This window comes from Lepus europaeus, chromosome 10, assembly GCF_033115175.1.
Source record: "Lepus europaeus isolate LE1 chromosome 10, mLepTim1.pri, whole genome shotgun sequence".
Classification (NCBI taxonomy): Eukaryota; Metazoa; Chordata; class Mammalia; order Lagomorpha; family Leporidae; genus Lepus; species Lepus europaeus.
In genome coordinates this window covers 12807440-12827710 of record NC_084836.1, presented here as the reverse complement: position 1 = coordinate 12827710, position 20271 = coordinate 12807440, and the positions used below count along the sequence as shown (strand labels likewise).

Here is a 20271-nt window from a genome sequence, read left to right as displayed (position 1 = left end):
ATATTATATTACACATTATATTACAGTATATTACACATGTTTACTATAATATTAAAATATTATGCCATAGTTTTGTTAATGTAAGGTATATAAATTTCATGTATTTCATATATACAGATTTAAGAACACAGTGATACTTCCCTACCCTCCCACCCTTCCTCCTCCTGACTTTTCTAATCCCTCTCTTAATTTTTACAATGATCTACTTTATAATCATAAGATTATATGATTTATTTTATAATCATATTTTCTTTATAATCATAAGGTCAACCCTACACTAAGTAAAGAATTCAACAAATAGTAAGAAAAAAAAACACTGTTAAGGGTTGTAAACAATCATTGAAGCTCAAAATGTCAATTTCACTCTTATACATTACATTTTTGGTACTCTGTTAGTTGCCACGAATCAGGGAAAACATAAAGGATTTGTCTTTTGGGGACTGGCTTATTTCACTAAGTATAATGGTTTCCAGTTGCATCCATTTTGTTGCAAAAGACAGGATTTCATTTTTTTTTTTACAGCTGAGTCATATGCCATGGTGTATATATACCATAATTTCTTTATCCAGTGGCCTGGTTAATTTTTAATCAGAAACAAATTGAAGATGTTTAGGGTTGACTGTTAACCTGGGGCACATCTCCCTGAACCAGTGGCAGAGACCCAGAGCTAAGACCAGGCTCAGATTCAGGTTGGGATCTGGTTTTGTCCCCTCTGGGCTTGGCTCCCAATATCCCATTGTCAAAGTTGCTCAGGTCTGGGGGAGGTTTAGATTTTTACTTCCACCTTTGAGTTTTGTTGAGGGGAACATAAGACCTGTGCTGGGAAAGGCACTTGGCCCAGGTTTACAGAGCTGGCAAAGCTTAGATGGAGGGTCCTCAGAAGGCTTCCTCTCTTCATTTACTTCCCATTCTCAAGTGCACAGATACCCAGGGCACGCAGTTCTTGCTTTGTGGCTTTTTCCTCTGACATCTTTCAATTCCCTAGTCCAAGTCCTTGTACTGCCAAAGACAACACTCTAATTTATGTATTCAATTAAAGAATGGCTTTAGCCTATTAAGTCGAGATAGGGAACTAGCACGATGTTATTCTGTGCCCCAGTTCAAAGGCAAATGGTAGGGCCTCTTCACATACTCCAGGCCAGTGAGAGAAATGAGCAGACACCAACTGTACCCACGGTGGAGATGGATGTGGTCTGCTTTGGAATGTAAATAGAACAATATTGATTCTTGTAAAAGGTCTACTTTATGCATGGTAATCCAAGACACTGTGGCAAGAAAAATGACCTAAATGAAAGATCTCTGGAGTGAGATCCCAGCGGAAAGAACGGGCCATCAAAGAAAGAGGTACCTTTCTCTGAAGGGAGGAGAGAACTTCCACTTTGATTATGGCCTTGTCTAAATAAGGTTGGAGTTGGTGAATTCAAGAGGCTTCCATAGCCTTGGCAGCTCATGACAGGAGCCTAGGGTGATTATTGACATCATAAATAAGAGTGTCAATTGTTAAATCAACAACAGGAGTCACTATGCACTTACTCCCCATGTAGGATCTCTGTCCTTCATGCGTTGTACTATGCAAATTAACGGTATAACTAGTACTCAAACAGTACTTTATACTTTGTGTTTCTGTGTGGGTGCAAACTGTTTAAATCTTTACTTAGTATATATTAGTTTATCTTCTGTATATAAAGATAATTGAAAATGAATCTTGTTGAAGAATGGGATGGGAGAGGGAGTGGGAGATAGGGTGGTTGCAGGTGGGAGGGAGGTTATGGGAGGAAAATATGCTATGATCCAAAAGTTGTACCTTTGAAATTTATATTTATTAAAGTTTTTTTTTTTAAAAAAAAGGTCTACTTTATGGATATGCTTGGGCTCATTTTAAATTTCTTTCAATCTGCCCAGGCTATAGGTCTCTTTTCTGAAAACCCATTTAGGCAAACAGCCAGTAATTGAATAGTGCATTTCTTTAATTGGCTTTTAGAAAATCGACTTGTAGTGAGTTAGTCTGTCTCCAATTTCTTTTTCACATAGCTAACCTGTTTTAAGAGCACTTTTCTCTGATGTCTTGATAAAGGAGTGGACATATCTCCCCAATGCCTACAATGGTTGAGTAGAACACAATTAGGAAGGGAAATCTAATTAATTAACTGCTATTACCCATGGAAACTCACTGAATAGGTACAAACTCTTTTCTTCCCATTTCTCAGTATTCATGCACTGACAAAAAGAAATAGAAATATTTTGACGAGGACACTCCAAAGTATGTGGGGAGGGAACTGGGGTAGCGCTAAGTCTGCATTGCTCCAAGACTCCCACGACAGTTTAAATTCACTGGCTCCTAGGTCTCAAGGTGAGGAGGAAGTCTATCATTTCCACAACCCTAGGTCTGCTTTGTTTTCTACCCCAATACTAACTGCTTTCAGGATGAATGTTAGTGGGGATACTTTTTTTTCTAATTGTGGGCATATTAAAAATTTTTTTATTTATTTGAAAGGCAGAGTGACAAAGATTTTCCATCTATTGGTTCACTCCCCAAATGCCTCTAACAGGTGAGGCTGGGCGAGCCAAAGCCAGGAGCCAGAAAGTCTATCCAGGTCTCCTACATGGGTGACAGGGGCCCAAGTATTTGAACCATAACCTGCTGCCCCCCAGGGTGTGCATTAAGCAGGAAGCTCAATCAGGAAGGAAGGTGGGACTTGAAATCAGGCACTCTGATACGGAATGCAAGTGTTCCAAGCAGTAACTTAAGCCTTTTCATCAGGATGTCCACCCCTTAAGGACACCCATACCATGAGTGTGGTGTGACAGTTTCCCAAGATCCCAAGAAGGTAGTCACAGTCTGTGTCATTAAACTGTTTCCAAATCTGAAATTTTTGTTCTTAAATAATACTTATTGTTGGGTTTCCTTGTTCTCAACCCAGTCCCGTTATGTTCTCCTCACCAACATCAAATAAAGATAAAACTTGGCCTGTAGACTGATCTCAGATGAGAATTCACACAAACTAAGCTATAGGGAAAAAGACTACCTTTCTCTGAAATGACCGAGTTGTTCTAGTACAGTAATTTTCATTATATAGGCCAAGTATCCCTCATTCAAAATGCTTGGGACCAGAAATGATCTAAAGGTCAACATTTTTCAGATTTTGGGATATTTGATGTACATGAGGTACCATGGAGAGGGGATCCAAGACTCAGCATTAAGTTCATTATGTTTCATGTTTATGAAGTCATATATACATTGCCTGAAGGTAATCTTAAACTTTATGTCACACACCTTCATTATGACTGTGACTTGTCACATGAAGTCAGGTGTGAAATTTTCCACCAGTGGCATCAGATAGACCCTTAGTAAGTTTCAGATTTTGGAGAATCTTGGATTTCGGATTTTTGGGTTAGGGACGCTCAAACTATTATTCATTTCCTCTCGTGTCATATATTACGCCCTGGAAAAACCCTGTTCCAGTTTGAATACAAATACTAGGATGCTGTGTCTCATACTATTCAACATTCAACTGGATCACTATTTTATTACAGCCATTTGGATTCAAAGGGAGTATAGCATGCTGCTTAATGCAAAAAGGAATGTTTAACAGAAAGGGAATAGCAAGAAGGAAAAAGTAATAGGGCATTTAGCAAGATCAAGGGACAGGAAGGGGATCGATGTTCCTGAAGCAGAGTCAGTGTGGTTGGCAGCAATGGAAGTGGAAGTCAAGACAGCGTGGGCACGGGGCAGGGGTGAGGAGCAGAGACAGACTGTACTTACACTAGTGGGCAGCTGGGAGGTCTTCTGATGGTCAGTGAATAGGATGAAAAGGCAGCGAAGCTTTATAAGGAAAGTGTCATGACTTGAATTCTGCTTTAAAAGGATTATCAAGTTATAGTGATAGACATAGATTTAATGTTAATATGGAAACAATGACACTCAATTTGGGGCTATTGACATTATTCCTTCCAGAAGTAATGATGGCTTACATCAAACTATTAACAAGAACAACAAGAAAACATTCATAAATAAACAACATGTTACTGAATGACCAATGGGTCACTGAAGAAATTAAAAAGCAAATAAAAAACTTTCTTGAAATAAATGAAAATGAAAATACAACCTATTTTGCTGGAATACAACAAGAGCAATAGTAAGAGGGAAGTTGATAGCATGACATTCAAAAAGAAGAATGTCTCAGATTAAAGGTCTGAAGATGTATGTCAAAGACTCAGAAAAACAAGAACAAATCAAATTCAAAATCAGCAGGAGGCAAGAAATAATAAGGATTAGAGCAGAAATGAATGAAACTGAAACTAAAAAAAATACTAATGATCAACAAGACAAAATGTTGGTTTTTCGAGAAGATAAACAAAATAAAAAACCTCTAGACAGACTAACAAAGAAAAAAGAAAGCCCAAATAAATAAAATTAGCAATGAAAAGAAGACATTACAATAAACACCAATGAAGTAAATGTATTGTAAGGAGCTACTATATAGAAGCTAAAGCTAATAAATTAGAAAACCTCAAAGAAATCAATAAATTCCTGCATACATATAACCTACAATGATTAAATCAGTAAGATATAGACAATCTAAATAGATCCACAATAAGTACTGAGAAAGAAGCAGCAATCAATTCAAGGAAAAGTCCAGGACCTGACCATTTTACTACTGAATTCTACAAAGCATTCAAAGAGGAAGTAGCTCCATACTTTCAAACTATTCCAAATATTGAACAGGATAGAACTCTGTCAAACTCTTTTTATGAGGCTAGTGTTACTTTGATACCAAAAATAAAATAAAGACATAACATGAAAAGATTTCACTCTAAAGTGCTTTTAGTGTTTTTCATAGTTTCATTTTTTAATTGACAAAAAAGGTGTGTATTTATGGTGTACAGCTGTACACCATACGTATGCTAAAGAAATCCATAACACCAACAAGCTAGATACACTGGTGGGAATGTACCAGCTAGAGGATGAAAAAACTCCAGAGTTGCTTTAAAAGGAATCTTGAGCATACTGGAAACAGAGTTCCAGCCTGCTGATGGTTTATCCCAAGTGAATGTGTGATTGATGAAGCATGGAAGTTGGTCATGTAAACATACGGCCAGAACAAGGTGACTCTCGAGGTGCAAAACCCGAGACACTCCCAGAAATAAGCAGCTCTCCTGTCTTAACTTGTCCCACTCACACAGTTAGCAGGTGGAACCACCCTCTGAGATCTAACCACAGCTCAGGGTGGGAAAGGAGATCCAGTGAGCTACAGTTGATAAACTCAGGATCTGCCAGATCCCCGTGGTGTTTGTGGTTGCTTCTTAATTTTTAAATTTTACTTTTTATATTATTTATATACGGTGAACCAATTTCATGTATTTCATATATGCAGATACTAATGGTACCTCCCAGCCTACCCTCCATCCCACCTATGCTCTTACCTTACTGCCTCCTTCCTTTCCTATTCTCTCTCTTAATTTTTATAGTGTCATACTTGCAGTTTATTTTATACTCGTAAGCTTAACCCTCCACTAAGTATTCAACAAAATAGTAAGAAATAAAAAAACACTGGTCCTCAACAGTAGAGACAAGGGCTGGAAACAATAGTCAAATCTCAAGATGTCAATTTTGCTCATATACATTACATTTTTTAGTACTCTGCTAGTTACCACGCATCAGGGAAAAATCTATGAAATTTGGCTTTGGGGGACTGGCTGATTTCACTAGGTATAATGATTGCTTCTTGTAAATGCTAGTGGCTTGGACAGAATTTGTAGATAATGTGGCAGAGTTTGACGACTCAGAACCATAGAATCTGATGTCTAGAGATTTGGCCCAGAGAGAGCCCACTGGGGACTGTCAGCATCCAGAAGTTACTTGAACCGTAAGAGAGCCTGTGCGGAATAAATGAATGCAGAGAAGTAAAGGAAACCTAAAAAAAATAGAGCGTACCAACATTTCAAATATTAAAATACGAGATTCACTGAGGATGGTGGATAATCAGGCTGGATCCAAAATCCAAGCAAGGAAAGGGCCGTGGGTCAATGATCGGACAAGTCAGGTCCTCTGCCATCAAGAACATGTGACCAGATCTCTCATTGGAATGGCAGGAAAAGTTCAAATGACTCAGACTTAAGAGAGAATGAGAGACAAGTATAGACAAGTATAGTCGTTTGCTAGCACCGACATTAAAAAGTACCATAGACTGAGTGGCTTGGCAACAGAAAAGTAATTTTTTCACAGTTATGGAGGCTGGAAGTCCAGGATGGAAGTGTTTTCAGTGTCTGTTTCTTCTGAGTCCTCTTCCTGTGTCTTCACATGGCTTTTCCTCTGCACTTGTTCTCAAGTTTCCTCTTCCTATAAGGACACCAGACTGGATGAGACATCCTGATGACTTTAGTTATGTCTTCAAGGTCTCTGTCTCCAAATATAGTCACATTTTGAGATACTGAAGTCTAGGATGTCAGGTTATACATTTTGAAGGGACACAACTCAGGACTTCAAGAAGAATTCAGGTAGAGAAGAATAAATCACCCACTGTCTGTTTGGTATCAAAAGGACATGTTTTCTTTGAAGATGTGACAGCAATGTGGTTCTATACCATAGGAATGACTCAACAGAAAACAATAAAAAGCAGATGAGTGAAGGAAAGCTTACTAAAATACGTCCAAGAGTGGTTTAGGGAAACAGGACCAAGATACACAAGAGGAACAAGAAAGAGGGCACAGATGCTGACCTGCAGGTAAGTGGGGTGGAGGGGCTTTGAAAACTCACTTCTAATTGATTATTTTTTTCTCAGCAAAACGGAAAACATTAACAAGCAGAGTGTTGATGTTTGAGACTGGGGAGACAGGACGAGGGTGTAAAAGACTAAACGTGAATGCAGGAATATGGCGTGGGGTTGCTAAGCAACATAAAGGGCATGATTTGACCAGTGCTCCTAACGTTAGAGTGAAATCAGCATCATTGCATGTGAAATTCTTTTTAAATTGTGAACAAATCACTCAGACCAAAAAAGGACAATGCAGTGAGTGAGCGATATAAACAATGACTAAAATAGCACACTGAGTAGACCACAGCACCTCCTTCAAGAACAAAAGGTCCTTTTGTGGAACTTATTTCCATCTTCATTTTAATTTCTGTACCTACACATGAATCATCTTAAAATGTCACTTAGGTTTGCATGTTGATGAAATTTATAAAAATGGGGCCTAATGGTAAGTGCTTTCTATAAACATTACTTTCACTTCTATTATGTACAATCCACATTGGCAACACTGATTAAATTTTACTATTGGGTTGAAGTAGCACCTTGACAGTAGGGACTCCATTTTGGAGCACTTGAGACTCCACTCTGGGAAAGCACCCCCACCACCACCACTGTGAGACTCTGGTCTGAAACTATGATCTAAAACAGTAGAACAATAGCAGTCCACTACATCACACTTGGCAGAGCATAGAAACCCCCTAGCATAATTGTTCAAGCTTAAAAGTAGAAAGGTTACACCTGGGTTAATGATAAAAATGTAATTTGTCTATGTCCTACATATAATTAAAACCAATACCTGGATTAATATCAGGATTATAAGATTGTAACTGGTATTGTCAAGATTATAATTGATACTAGTTTCGCATAGGTTTTAGGTCAGCTTGACCCCGGTAACCATGTATTCCCCCCTGTTTCTAGCAACCATGAATTCCCCTCCCGATTTTGTGGTTTTTGCCTTTATAAACCCTGTTGCTTTAGGCTTCAGGGTCGAGAGTTCTTTAGGGCATGAGCCCACTCTCCACTGCAGGCAATAAAGGACCATCAAATTTTATCAATGTGTGGAGCTCCTTTGTTTGCACTCGCTCAGGTATAATAGGGTCAGGACTATTTTTTTTTTTTCTATTTCATTCTAAAATGCTTCTAAGTGTTTTCTTTTTATAGTTTTATTTTTTAATTGACAAAAACCTGTCTGTATTTATGCTGTACAACCTGATGTTTGATACCTTGTAGAATGGCTATAGCAGCCTACCTATATGGATAAATTAACATATTTATTATCTCATGCATTTGTTCCTGTTTCGTGGTGAGAACGTTTAAAATCTACTCTGTTTTCAAGTATATAACAAATTGTTATGAACTGTAATCATCATGTCATACCATGGAAGCCTGAACTTATCCATCCTGTCTAGCTGAAATGTTGGAACCTTAACCAACTTCTCCCAGTTCTCTGGTCTGCCCCTCAACCCTTGGTAACCACCATTACACTCTCTGTTTCTATGAATTCAACATTTTTCTATTCTATATGAGTACGATTATGTGGTACTTGTCTTTCTATGCTTAGCTTAATTCACTTAATATAATGTCTTCTAGTCTTATGCATGCCTCACCAATGACAAAATTTCCTTCTTTTAAAATGCTGAATAGTATTCAATATCTTTAGCCTGCCATCCACTGAGAGATACTTAGGCTTCTTCTATATCTTAGCTATTGTGGATAATGTTACAATGAACATGGGAGTGCAGATTTCTTTTTGACACACTAATTTCATTTCTTTTGGATGTATATCTAGTAGTGGGATTGATGAAACATGATATATAGTTATATATTTTTTATTTTTTACACCTCTACATACTGTATTCAGCTGAACAGCTTTTCCATGTAAAGTATACTTTATCAGCCTTTTAAAAATATCTTAATATTTTGAATACATTATCCTACTCCCTCCTGGCATGCAATGTTTCTGTTGTCTGCTGCTAGCCATATGGTGACTACCTTGTAAATGATATTTCTTGGTGCTTCCAAGATTATCTCTGGCATTAAATATTAAAATTATAATGTGTTTTGGAGTGTTCTTCTTTGGGTTGATAATTCTTGAGTCTTTTTTTTTTATTTAGTAAATATAAATTTCCAAAGTACAGTTTATGGATTACAATGGCTTTCCCCCCTCATAATTTCCCTCCCACTCGCACCCCTCCCAACTCCTGTTCCCTCTCCCATTCCATTCACATCAAGATTCATTTTCAATTATCTTTATATAAAAAAGATCGATTCAGTATATACTAAGTAAGGATTTCATCAGTTTGCACCCACACAGAAACACAAAGTGAAAAATACTGTTTCAGTACTAGTTATAGCATTACTTCACATTGGACAACACATGAAGGACAGATCCCAAATGAGAAGTAAGTACACAGTGACTCCTGTTGTTGACTTAACAATTTGACACTCTTGTTTATGGCATCAGTAATCTCCTTAGGCTCTAGTCATTAGTTGCCAAGGCTATGGAAGCCTTTTGAGTTCGCCGACTTCGATCTTATTCAGACAGGGTCATAGTCCAAGTGGAAGTTCTCTCCTCCCTTCGGAGAAAGGTACCTCCTTCTTTGATGGCCCCGTTGTTTCCACTGGGATCTCGCTCACAGAGATCTTTCATTTAGGTCTTTTTTTTTTTCCATGATATCTTGGCTTTCCATGCCTACTATACTCTCATGGGCTCTTCAGCCAGATCCGAATGCCTTGAGGGTTGATTCTGAGGCCAGAGTGTTGCTTAGGACATCTGCCATTCTACGAGTCTGCTGTGTATCCCGCTTCCCATGTTGGATCTTTCTCTCCCTTTTTAATTCTATCAGTTAGTGTTAGCAGACACTTGTCTTGTTTGTGTGATCCCTTTGACTCTTAGACCTATCAGAGCCATCAATTGTGAGCTGAAATTGATCACTTGGACTAGTGAGATGGCATTGGTACATGCCACCTTGATGGGATTGTGTTGGAATCCCCTGGCACATTTCTAACTCCACCATTTGCGGCAAGTCAGATTGAGCATCTTCCAAATTGTACATCTCCTCCCTCTCTTTTTCCACTCTTAAATTTAACAGGGATCACTTTTCAGTTAAAATTTAAACACCTAAGAATAATTGTGTGTTAATTACAGAGTTCAACCACTAGTACTAGAACAACAACAACAACAAATACTAAAAAGGATAAAGTATTACATTGTACATCTAAAGTCAGGACACGAGCTGATCAGTTCATTGTTTCTTATAGTGTCCATTTCACTTAGGTTTCCCCTTTGGTGCTCAGTTAGTTGTCACCGATCAGGGAAAACACAACCCACGGCCAACATCCTATTGAATGGGGAAAAGTTGTAAGCATTTCCACTGAAATCTGGTACCAGACAGGGATGTCCTCTCTCACCACTGCTATTCAATATAGTTCTGGAAGTTTTGGCCAGAGCTATTAGGCAAGAAAAAGAAATTAAAGGGATACAAATCGGGAAGGAAGAACTCAAACTATCCCTCTTTGCAGATGATATGATTCCTTATTTAGGGGACCCAAAGAACTCTACTAAGAGACTGCTGGAACTCATCGAAGAGTTTGGCAAAGTAGCAGGATATAAAATCAATGCACAAAAATCAACAGCCTTTGTATACACAGGCAATGCCACAGCTGAGGAAGAACTTCTAAAATCAATCCCATTCACAATAGCTACAAAAACAATCAAATACCTTGGAATAAACTTAACCAAAGACGTTAAAGATCTCTATGATGAAAACTACAAAATCTTACAGAAAGAAATAGAAGAGGATGCCAAAAAATGGAGAAATCTTCCATGCTCATGGATTAGAAGAATCAATATCATCAAAATGTCTATTCTCCCAAAAGCAATTTATACATTCAATGCAATACCAATCAAGATACCAAAGACCTTCTTCTCAGATCTGGAAAAAATGATGCTGAAATTCATATGGAGACACAGAAGACCTCGAATAGCCAAAGCAATCCTGTACAATAAAAACAAAGCCGGAGGCATCACAATACTGATTTTAGGACATACTACAGGGCAGTTGTTATCAAAACAGCATGGTACTGGTACAGAAACAGATGGATAGACCAATGGAACAGAATAGAAACACCAGAAATCAATCCAAACATCTACAGCCAACTTATATTTGACCAAAGATCCAAATCTAATCCCTGGAATAAGGACAGTCTATTCAATAAGTAGTGCTGGGAAAATTGGATTTCCACGTGCAGAAGCTTGAAGCAAGACCCATACCTATCACCTTACACAAAAATTCACTCAACATGGATTAAAGACTTAAATCTACGATCCAAAACCATCAAATTATTAGAGAGCATTGGAGAAACCCTGCAAGATATAGGCACAGGCAAAGACTTCCTGGAAAATACTCCAGCAGCACAGGCAGTCAAAACCAAAATTAACATTTGGGATTGCATCAAATTGAGAAGTTTCTGTACTTCAAAAGAAACAGTCAGGAAAGTGAAGAGGCAACCGACAGAATGGGAAAAAATATTTGCAAACTATACTACAGATAAAGGATTAATCAATGTTCTTCCCCTTTCTCTTTCTCTTCTCGTTCTGGAATTTGTATAACCCACATATTCATATGCTTGGGGATGTCCAATTAGTCTCTTATGCTTTCTTTCTGTTCCTCCAAATGGCTAAATTCAAATGACCTCTGAGTTTGTAAAATTCTTCTTCTGCATGATTGAGTCTTCTGTTGAAGCTCTCTACCAAATTCTTCAGTTCTGTCAATCTGTTCATGAACTCTGGATTTCTGCTTGAATCTTTATGACTTATGTTTCTGTATTAAGTGTATTCTGTTCATGCATTGTTTTCTGAGTTTCATTTACTTGTCTGTGTTTTCTCTCATTTCGTTAATCTCATTTAAGATGATTATTTTGGGGGCGTTACTGTGGCACAACAGCTTAACGCTATGGCCTGTAGCGCTGGCATCCCTTATCAGTGATAGTTCGGGTCCCAGCTGCTCCACTTCTGATCTAGCTCCCTGCTAACGTGCCTGGGAAAGCAGCAAATGATAGTCCAGGCCCTTGGGCCCCTGTATCCATGTGAGAGATCCAGAAGAAGCTCCTGGCTCCTGGCTTTGTCCTGGCCCAGCCCAGTTATTGCGGCCATTTGGGGAGTGAACCAACAGATGGAAGATCTCTCTCTCTCTCTCCCCAACTCTCCCTCTCTCTATAACTCTGCCTTTCAAATAAACAGATAAACATGTTAAAACTGAATATTTTGAATTTATTCCTTTTCCCCGTTCCTTTGGAGTCACTTGCTAAAGTTTTATTAGTTTCCTGTGATGCTGCCATGTTTGCCTCTTTGCTACCTATGCAGCTTTGTATTGCTGTCTGTGAATTTGAATAAACAAACACTTCTTCCAGACTTTACAGAGGGTTAAGACCTTCTGTTGGGTTCCAGGACTGATGGAATTGCCTCCCAGACCTTGGTCAATGGGGTTGAAGTTGGGTCACATGACATTTGCTGGCTCTGCCATGGGTTTGTCATCAGCATGTCTATTATGTGGAACTCCAGGTAGCATGAATGCGGCCTGGTCCCAGAGTGAACAGGAGCATCCCCAGGACCTTGGCCCATAGGAATAGTATTGGAATGAGGGCCCATTTCAGGATTTGTCAAAGCAGGCCAGTTACCAGGTTTGCAGAAGTGTGAGGTTCCCTCCAGGTCATGGGAGGGCTCCTGCTAGATTACTGGGTAGGTCTCTACACAGGCAGTGCTGCTCTTATCCATGACTCAACGAGGCCATCAGTGAGTCCGAGGGCTGTCTTAGGGTCTACACCTAAGACCTAAGTCTTCAGGATTGTTTATAAGGTCACAGTTGGCTAGATCTCCCTGTGGGCCACTGGGCAGGTAGGCCTGCTCTTAGATCAAAGTTGAGCAGTGAATTACAGAGCTGTTTCAAGATTCACAGTGGGACGAAATTCAGCAGGCGACGCTGAAGGGGAACCCTGGGGCTTGTCTCACTCAGGTCCCTGTGTGCCAGGACTGGTTTTACACCACTGCTAAGGGGTCTGGTGTCATTTCTCAGAGCTATTTCAGGATCTTCTGTGGAAACTGAGTCGTCTGGCTTGCCTGGAGAAGGAAACACAGACAAACGTGCATCCCTCCAGTTCCTGGGCATGTAGAACTGCTTTCTGCCCTCAGCTGGGGCTGAAAGCCAAGCCTGCCTCAGGGACACACATGAGTGTGACTCCCAGAAGATGCCCAGCTCAGCACAACTGCTCTGAGTTTGCAGCCAGAAGGGGCTTGAGCAAGTCAGGACGTTGTTGCAGGTGCACAGCTGAGAAGGAGGTTGGTAGCTCTGTCTCCCAAGGCACTAAGGTGTGTGACTCCTCCCAGCCCTGCTGAAGAATGGCTTTAGGAGTCAGGCCAAAAGGACAGTAGCCAAGCTACAGAAGGATGTGGCCATTTCTGGAACTGGTTCTCCAAGATCATGGTCAGCAATCTTCCACCTGAGCGGGGGTCTGCCCTTTCCAAGTGACCGCTTAACTCCTGGGCTCCAGAATTTCCAACTTGAATCCCAAGGCTCCCACAAAGCAACTTTTTCCATGAATGGCAGCAAAAATACCGGTTCTGAGGGAATATTAACAGGGAAACTCTTATTCCATCATCTTGCTGATGTCATCATCCACCGGAGTTGGTTATGTTCCTTGGCTACGGCAAATATTCCTATTTTTCTTTTGAATATGTGACTTAAGGCCAAACTCTAAGCACAGTACATGCATACAAACTCACACTCATCATCTTTTTTTCTTTGACTGGAAATACATTGATTCTGTAAGTCAATTTGGAGAAAATGTTGAGTTTTCCATCCCTGAATACAGTTGCTCTTCATTTATTTTCTTAAAAATCTCTCAGTACAATTTCATATTGTCCTTCATAACAGGTCTTGCAATCTTATTGGGTTTACCTCCAAATATATTGGATATTTCTAAAGCTGTTTATGTGATACTGTTTTGTTTTATATTCTAATTGATTCTGACACATAAAATATAATTGGATTTCTTAGGTTGAATTTATATACAAGATATTAGTTATCATTAATTCAATAATTTATAAATGAGTTTTTTGGCTTGAATTCACACACTGATATAAAAAGCTTTTTATTGTTCCTTTCAGATTTTACGGTCTAATGTTTTCCCTGCATATAACACGGGCAAGGCCCTCCAGTGCAGGACTGATTAGGATTGATGGAGGGCATACTAGCCTTGTTTTCAACATGAAATTTTAGGTTTTCTGAGTGATATGCTCTGCAGGTAATTTTGGGGAGGGGAATAATTCTATCAGGCTAGGAAATTTTCCTGCTGTTTTTTATAAGAGTTTTTTTAAGGCAACCTGTAGAAGTGAAATTGACACTGAGAAGCAATGACTTTCAACAGCCCTTCTCTTGACTGTTGAGGAACAGTGTTTTTTGTTTTTTCTTTTCCTTTCTCTTATTTTACTATTATTTCATACGAATCCTAGAACTCCATACTTAACAGAGTTAACCACATGTGTACAGAGTTAATTGAATAGATCTTAGTAAAAAATAAGAGGGAGAATAAGAAAGGGAAGAGGAAGGGGAGGTTGGGAGTATGAATGGGAGGGCAGGCACGGTGGGAAGAATTGTCACGATCCTAAATTTGTAATTGTGAAATGCATGAAGTCTATAACTATAAAGCAGTATAGTTATGCACACATTTCTATGGACTTACTTCTAAGGGTACAGTTTAAAAACTTACCATGGGACTCCAAATTCCCTTAAGCTGGAAGGTAAAAATAGCATTTCAAGTGTTAAAGGGATCATATGGATAGAATTAAGTGGTAAAGTGACTATATAAATAGGACCAAGTGTTAAAGTGATCGCATGAATAGCACTGTGTTTGGGAACAATAATAGACAGAACTGAAAAGGAGTGAACACTCCAAGATGCAGTCCATACAGCAGACTCATAGAATGACAGTTGCCTTAAGTAGCACTCTGATCTCATCATGAGCCCCTTAAGTATTATGGTCTGGCTGAAAAGCCCAGGAGAGCATTTCAGGCATAGAAATCTAAGGCATGTGGCCAAAAAAAAAAAAAAAAATTTCTACATGAAGGATCTCTGTGGGTGAGACCCCAGCCGAAAGAAGCAGTCCCCAAAGAAGGAAGTACTTTTCTCTGAAGGGAGGAGAGAACTTCCACTTTGCTTATGGCCTTGTCGAGTTAGTGGATCCAAAGTGCTGCCATAGTCTAGACAGCTCATGTCAAGAGCCTCGGGTGATCACTGACATCACACATAAGAGTGTTAATTGTTACACTAACAACAGGAATCACTGTGCACTATTGTCTCATGCAGGACCTCTGTCCCCCAAAGAGTTGTATTTTGAGACTTACTAGTAAAAGTTGTTCCCAAAGAATCACTTCCTTTTAGTGTATTAAGCAGAGGATATTATGTTTTGTAAATTATAGTTATCTCTAAGAGCCCACAAAAGATGGATCTTTCTTGGGTTCTTCTTTAAAGGTAATTAAATTTCTAAAAGGAAAGAGGGGAGGAGTGAAGAAGAGAAGGGAAGAATAAAAAAAAATTACTTTTGAGATGCAATATCATTGAACAGCCCTTGTCTGGACTGTTGAGGAACAGGTTTTTGTTTGTCTTTTTTCTTCCTTTTCTTTTTCTCTCTCATACAAAGTGCTAAACTCCTTACCTAAAATGGAGTTAATCCTCTGTATATTAAGTTAAATGAAAATAGATCTTGGTAAAAAACCAAAACAGGTAACAAGAGAGGGAAGAGGAAGCAGGGTGGGAGAGTCAGTGGGAGGGCAGGTACGGTGGTGGGAAAAAGTACTATGTTCCTAATGTTGTATTTATGAAATGCATGCAAATAAATTTAAAAATGTTTTTTTATCATTGACAAGTTCTGATATTTTATAAAATGTTTTTATTTTTCCTTTTCCTTTTATTTTAGATATTTATTTATTTTCTTGAAAGGTAAAGTTACAGAGAGACAAGAGAGACAGAGAGAAAAAGAGAGATCTCTTTCATTCAGTGGTTCACGCTCCAAATAGCAGCAATGACCAAGGCTGGGCCAGGCAGAAGCTGGAAGCCTAGAACTCCATCCAGGTCTCCCATGTGGGTGCAGAGGCCCAAGCAGTTAGACCATCTTCCTCTGCTTTCCCAGGTACATAGAGGGAGCTATATTGGAAGCAGAGCAGCTGAGACTTGAAGTGGTGATCATTATGGGATGTTGGCATTGCAGGCTGTAGCTTAACCCAGGTACCACAACAGGCTGGCCCTTATTTTCCCTTTTAAATGTAATTGTCTCATTTAATTTGCAAATGTGGTGAAGCCAATAATTGAGGTCTGAGAACAAGGAGAAAGAATGGCCTTGGTAACTATGAGAAGAGTGATTTTTTAAGTGAATAATTCCTTGATTTATTTTTTTAAAATACTTATTTTTTAATTTTATTTGAAAGCCACAGGTTGAGAAGCAGAGACAGAATGATAATTCGAGATCTTCCATCCACCAGTTCAGTACAATAACCAAGTCTGGGTCCAAAGAAAGCCAGAATCACAGAGCTCAATCTGGGTCTCCCAGATTGGTGGCAGGGACCCAAGTACTTGAGCCATTACCTGCTGCCTCCCGGAGGGTGCATTAGCAAGACGCTGAAATCAGAGGCAGATCCAGGACTTGAACCCAGGTACTCTGATGTAGGATGTGGTGTCCTAGGCATCAATTTAACTACTGCCAAAAACACCTGCCCTTTAACTCCTTAAATAAAATTCTAAGACACAATTCCACCTGGACTACACCTGCCTGTTTGTTCATTGAAACTTGTGATTTATTTACCAAAGTTCTGAGATCTCAAAATCCTAAGGCAAGTAGGCTTAAGAGGTCAAGATACGGTATACAGCAGCTATTTACTTGTCTGTTTTCCTATCTGTGTAAGCAGCAGAATCATAAGAGGCACATTTGTCTTATATGGAGACAAAACTATGTCAGGAAAGCAGAGAAATAGATTGTAGCTCTGGCTTGGTCAGGATCCTCAGGTTCCACTTGTGTTTCTAGCCACACCTTCTCACCTATGCCTAGTGGCAGGATCAAGGTGCCAGCAAGGTTCCTGTACTCCTCTGTGGCGACCTGATGCTTTTCCAAGACTGCAGTTTGGTTCTTCTTCAGCCAGACTGTCATATTGCAGTGTTGAAGCTCTGCGTCAAACTGGAAATGGTAATTTCCGGGGAGTCTGCAGGTGAAGACCCCAGTCTCCTCCTTTAAGTCCCCCTGGCCATTGTACAGCACCTCTGTGTAGGTGACAGGCTCAGCAGGCGAAGGCAGCTTGCCACTGAACTTCACAGTGAAGGCAGACTTTGTGTCACATGGGCATTTTGTAGTCGGTCCTGGAGGTCCCCTCATTCCTGGTGCACCTGGTGGCCCTTGGAAATTGGAGAAGTGTCAGCAGGAAGATCAAGAAGGTAATATTTCAGTTGCTCTGGGAAACTTCCCAATTTTTTGTTTTGATATCATGGCTAGGAGATTGACATTTGGTGTGTGATTCCAGTGGTTGCAAACCTGAAATTGACTGGCTATGTGGTCTTGCTAACGTCAGTTAACCTTTCCAGCACTGTATTTCCTCGTGTAAAGATGTGATGTGATGACACAATGCACTCGGAACCCTTAGCAAAGTGACTATCAAACACTAAAATGTAACTAATGTGACCTAGTGTTTTTGTTGTTTGATAGGACCCTGTGCATCCTCAGGTCCTTTAGGGAAAGTGTAGCAGTAAAGGCAGAGCAAGGTGATTTCCTGACACTGTTTTAATGATATTGAGCCTATATTCCAGCCAGGTGGGACTAATTCTTGCTAAACACCATAGTCTTGCCAAGTTTGACAAAGTCTGGATGTCTAGTTTTGGCAGTTGGAAAACTTTTGCATTGCCAGACTCAACCCTTACTGCTACCACCCAATGCTACCACCCAATGCTAATTACCCCTTGGTAGACAACAGGGCATTGTGAGCTTCCCTGGGAGTCTCTTCTTGGTCCTGGGTGACCAGGAAAGGACCTACAAAGGACCTTGATGCCCCACATAGGTATGCACTTTTGCCACTCTAAGTGTGGTTTGAGCCCCAACCCCAATGAAATCTTGTTCTCTGTTGATGGTAAACTTACTTTATTCTCCTTTCTTTCTGTTTACCAGGTAGCCTACCTGTAGACACTGACTCTAAGTAGCACCTTCTCCCACCAGGCCACCCATGTGGACCACAGTTCCCTGGTCTAATCTAGAACCAGGATGGTTTCCCTTAAGCCCTGAGATTTAGGCTTCTGTCCCCCTGCTGTGGGATCCAATTCTACATGGTCATTGCCTCCAGACTTTTTCTATCCACAATACCTGATGCTCTTGGGTGAGGACCAGGGCTTCCCCATGGAAAATACAGAAGCAAGGAGCAAATAACAGGCAGAAGAGACACATTCCTCACCTGTGAAACCAGGAGGCCCTATGGGACCAGCAGGTCCTCTAGGCCCAGGGGGTCCTTGGATTCTTGGAGGTTCAGCACAGACTCCTTTCTCAAACACAGCAGTTGCCACCAGGATGCCATTGACCAATAACCAGACACCTTATTAAGAAATCAACGAGGAAGTCAAGTTGCTCACTTGCTTCTATTTCGATAGGAAGGTTGCATTGGTAGAAATGAGAAAACTGAACTTTCGGCCCTGCCCTCCCAAGCAAATTCAGGAAGTTGAACTCTGACCTACAGCAGCAGCAGGCAGTAAACCCACCGGCATCTTCACTTTTTATACAGCAAGAATCACTCAGCTAAATACATTTCTGCTCCTGCACTGACAGCTTTCTTTTTCATCCATCTTTGTGTCCAAAAAAACACAGCACATAGTAAGCCTTTGATAAGTATCTTGAATGAGTAAACTGTTCTTTCTTCCTAAGGCCCTCTAAACACGGAGTGCTTACTAACTAAGCAAAAACACTGTGCAAGAAACACTAAATACTCAGTACACCCGTACTAGGTAAGTCTGTGTTCCACTGAACAGATTAGAAACTTGGGATTCAAATAAATGGAATTATTTATTTCCAACTGGCTTGCTGGTTAGAGCCCGAGAGAGGATTCTAACTGTAAGTAACCATCAAAGTATTTTAAATTAGTCAATTAATTGTTCCCAGGCATCCCTGCCATCTCATTTCTGCAAACTCTCCCTCTGCCTTGGCCTTTGTTTGCTTTTCAGGTCAAACCTTAACAGTCTAGCAGCCCACAAGAGGCAGCCTTGACCCAGGTAGCATTTTTTCTCTGCTTATTCTGGTCCCCAGGGGATACAATGACAGAAAACTAACATCTGTGGCACCAGGATCGTAGTACCTAAATCAATGAAATGATACCCTATCCCTCTTGCAAATATGTGAACCAAGAGACCATCCATTTGCTCCCAAAGTCTGTCAGTCTCTTACCAGCCATTCCCAGGACAAGTCTTATCCTCCTTGCAGGTGAGCGCTCAGATTTTCTTATGAAATGCCTAGCTGTGAAGTCCAAGGGTAGGACCCCTATCACTGTTGGCTCTATCAGGCCCCTAACGAAATAGAACAAAGTTTGTCTCTCCAAATATTAACATGTGGTTCAACCTGCTGACAACAGATTAATGTTTAGCCTCAAGCACCCCCTCTAGCTGGCTCCTGATTTCAGGCTGGGTAGGATTGTAGGCTACGTCATAGGTTTTTCCAGGATTCTCTTCCAGCATGTCTGTTCCTGGAATAGCTGTCAATATAGGTAAGGCTCAAGTACAAAGGCCATCCCACCTCCTGCGCTGACTTCTTTTTTATTTTTAAGATTGATTTATTTATTTGAAAGGCAGAGTTACAGAGAGGCAGAGAGGCAGAGAGAGAGAGAGAGAGAGAGAGAGAGAGAGAGAGAGAGAGAGAGAGGTCTTCCATCCACTGGTTCACTACCCAGATGGCCGAAATGGCCAGAATTGTGCAGATCCGATCAAGGTCTCTCCCATCGGTGCAGGGGCCCAGGGATTTGAGCCATCTTCCACTACTTTCCCAGGCCATAGCAGAAAGCTGAATTGGAAGTGGAGCAGCTGGGACTTGAACCAGCGCCCACATGGGATGCCAGCACTGCAGGCAGTAGCTTTACCCACTATGGCCCCTCTTACTTCTTTCTTATGTGAAAACTTACTCCATATAGCTTATCTCAGATTAGGAGTTATCACAAACTGGTTTCTGCTCAGGATGTTCATTGTAAAGCAAAAGTGTAGGGTAGAGGGCTATTTCCAAGGAGAAAAAAATGTGGAAAGGAAAAGCAACAGTAAGTGCTACACATTAAAATGAGCTAATAAGCATAAAGCAGGTTGTGATAACTAGGATGGATCGACTGATTTGAAAGGCAGAGTGACAGTACAAGAGGAAGAAACACAGAGAGAAAGAGATCTTCCACCTGCTCATTGACTTCCCAAATGTCTGCAATAGCCAGAGATGGGCAAGACCAAAGCCAGGAGCCAGAAGCACC

At 40.3% G+C, this 20271-nt stretch overlaps 1 protein-coding gene across 2 annotated transcripts; it reads right to left on the bottom strand.

Moving 5' to 3' along the window:
* Positions 1–16164: 16164 nt before the first annotated feature.
* LOC133768408 (protein HP-20 homolog) lies at positions 16165–19354 on the bottom strand. Of its 2 annotated transcripts, none has more exons than XM_062202945.1 (3): positions 19215–19354; positions 18235–18372; positions 16165–17191 (listed from the first exon to the last, which is right to left on the bottom strand). In XM_062202945.1, exons 1-3 carry the CDS (start codon positions 19219–19221, stop codon positions 16752–16754), a joined length of 585 nt encoding a protein of 194 aa, XP_062058929.1. In that variant the 5' UTR covers positions 19222–19354; the 3' UTR covers positions 16165–16751. The 2 variants fall into 2 exon arrangements, with proteins under 2 accessions (XP_062058929.1, XP_062058930.1); XM_062202946.1 differs by having other exon boundaries at positions 16165–17182.
* Between the last annotated feature and the right edge of the window lie 917 nt (positions 19355–20271).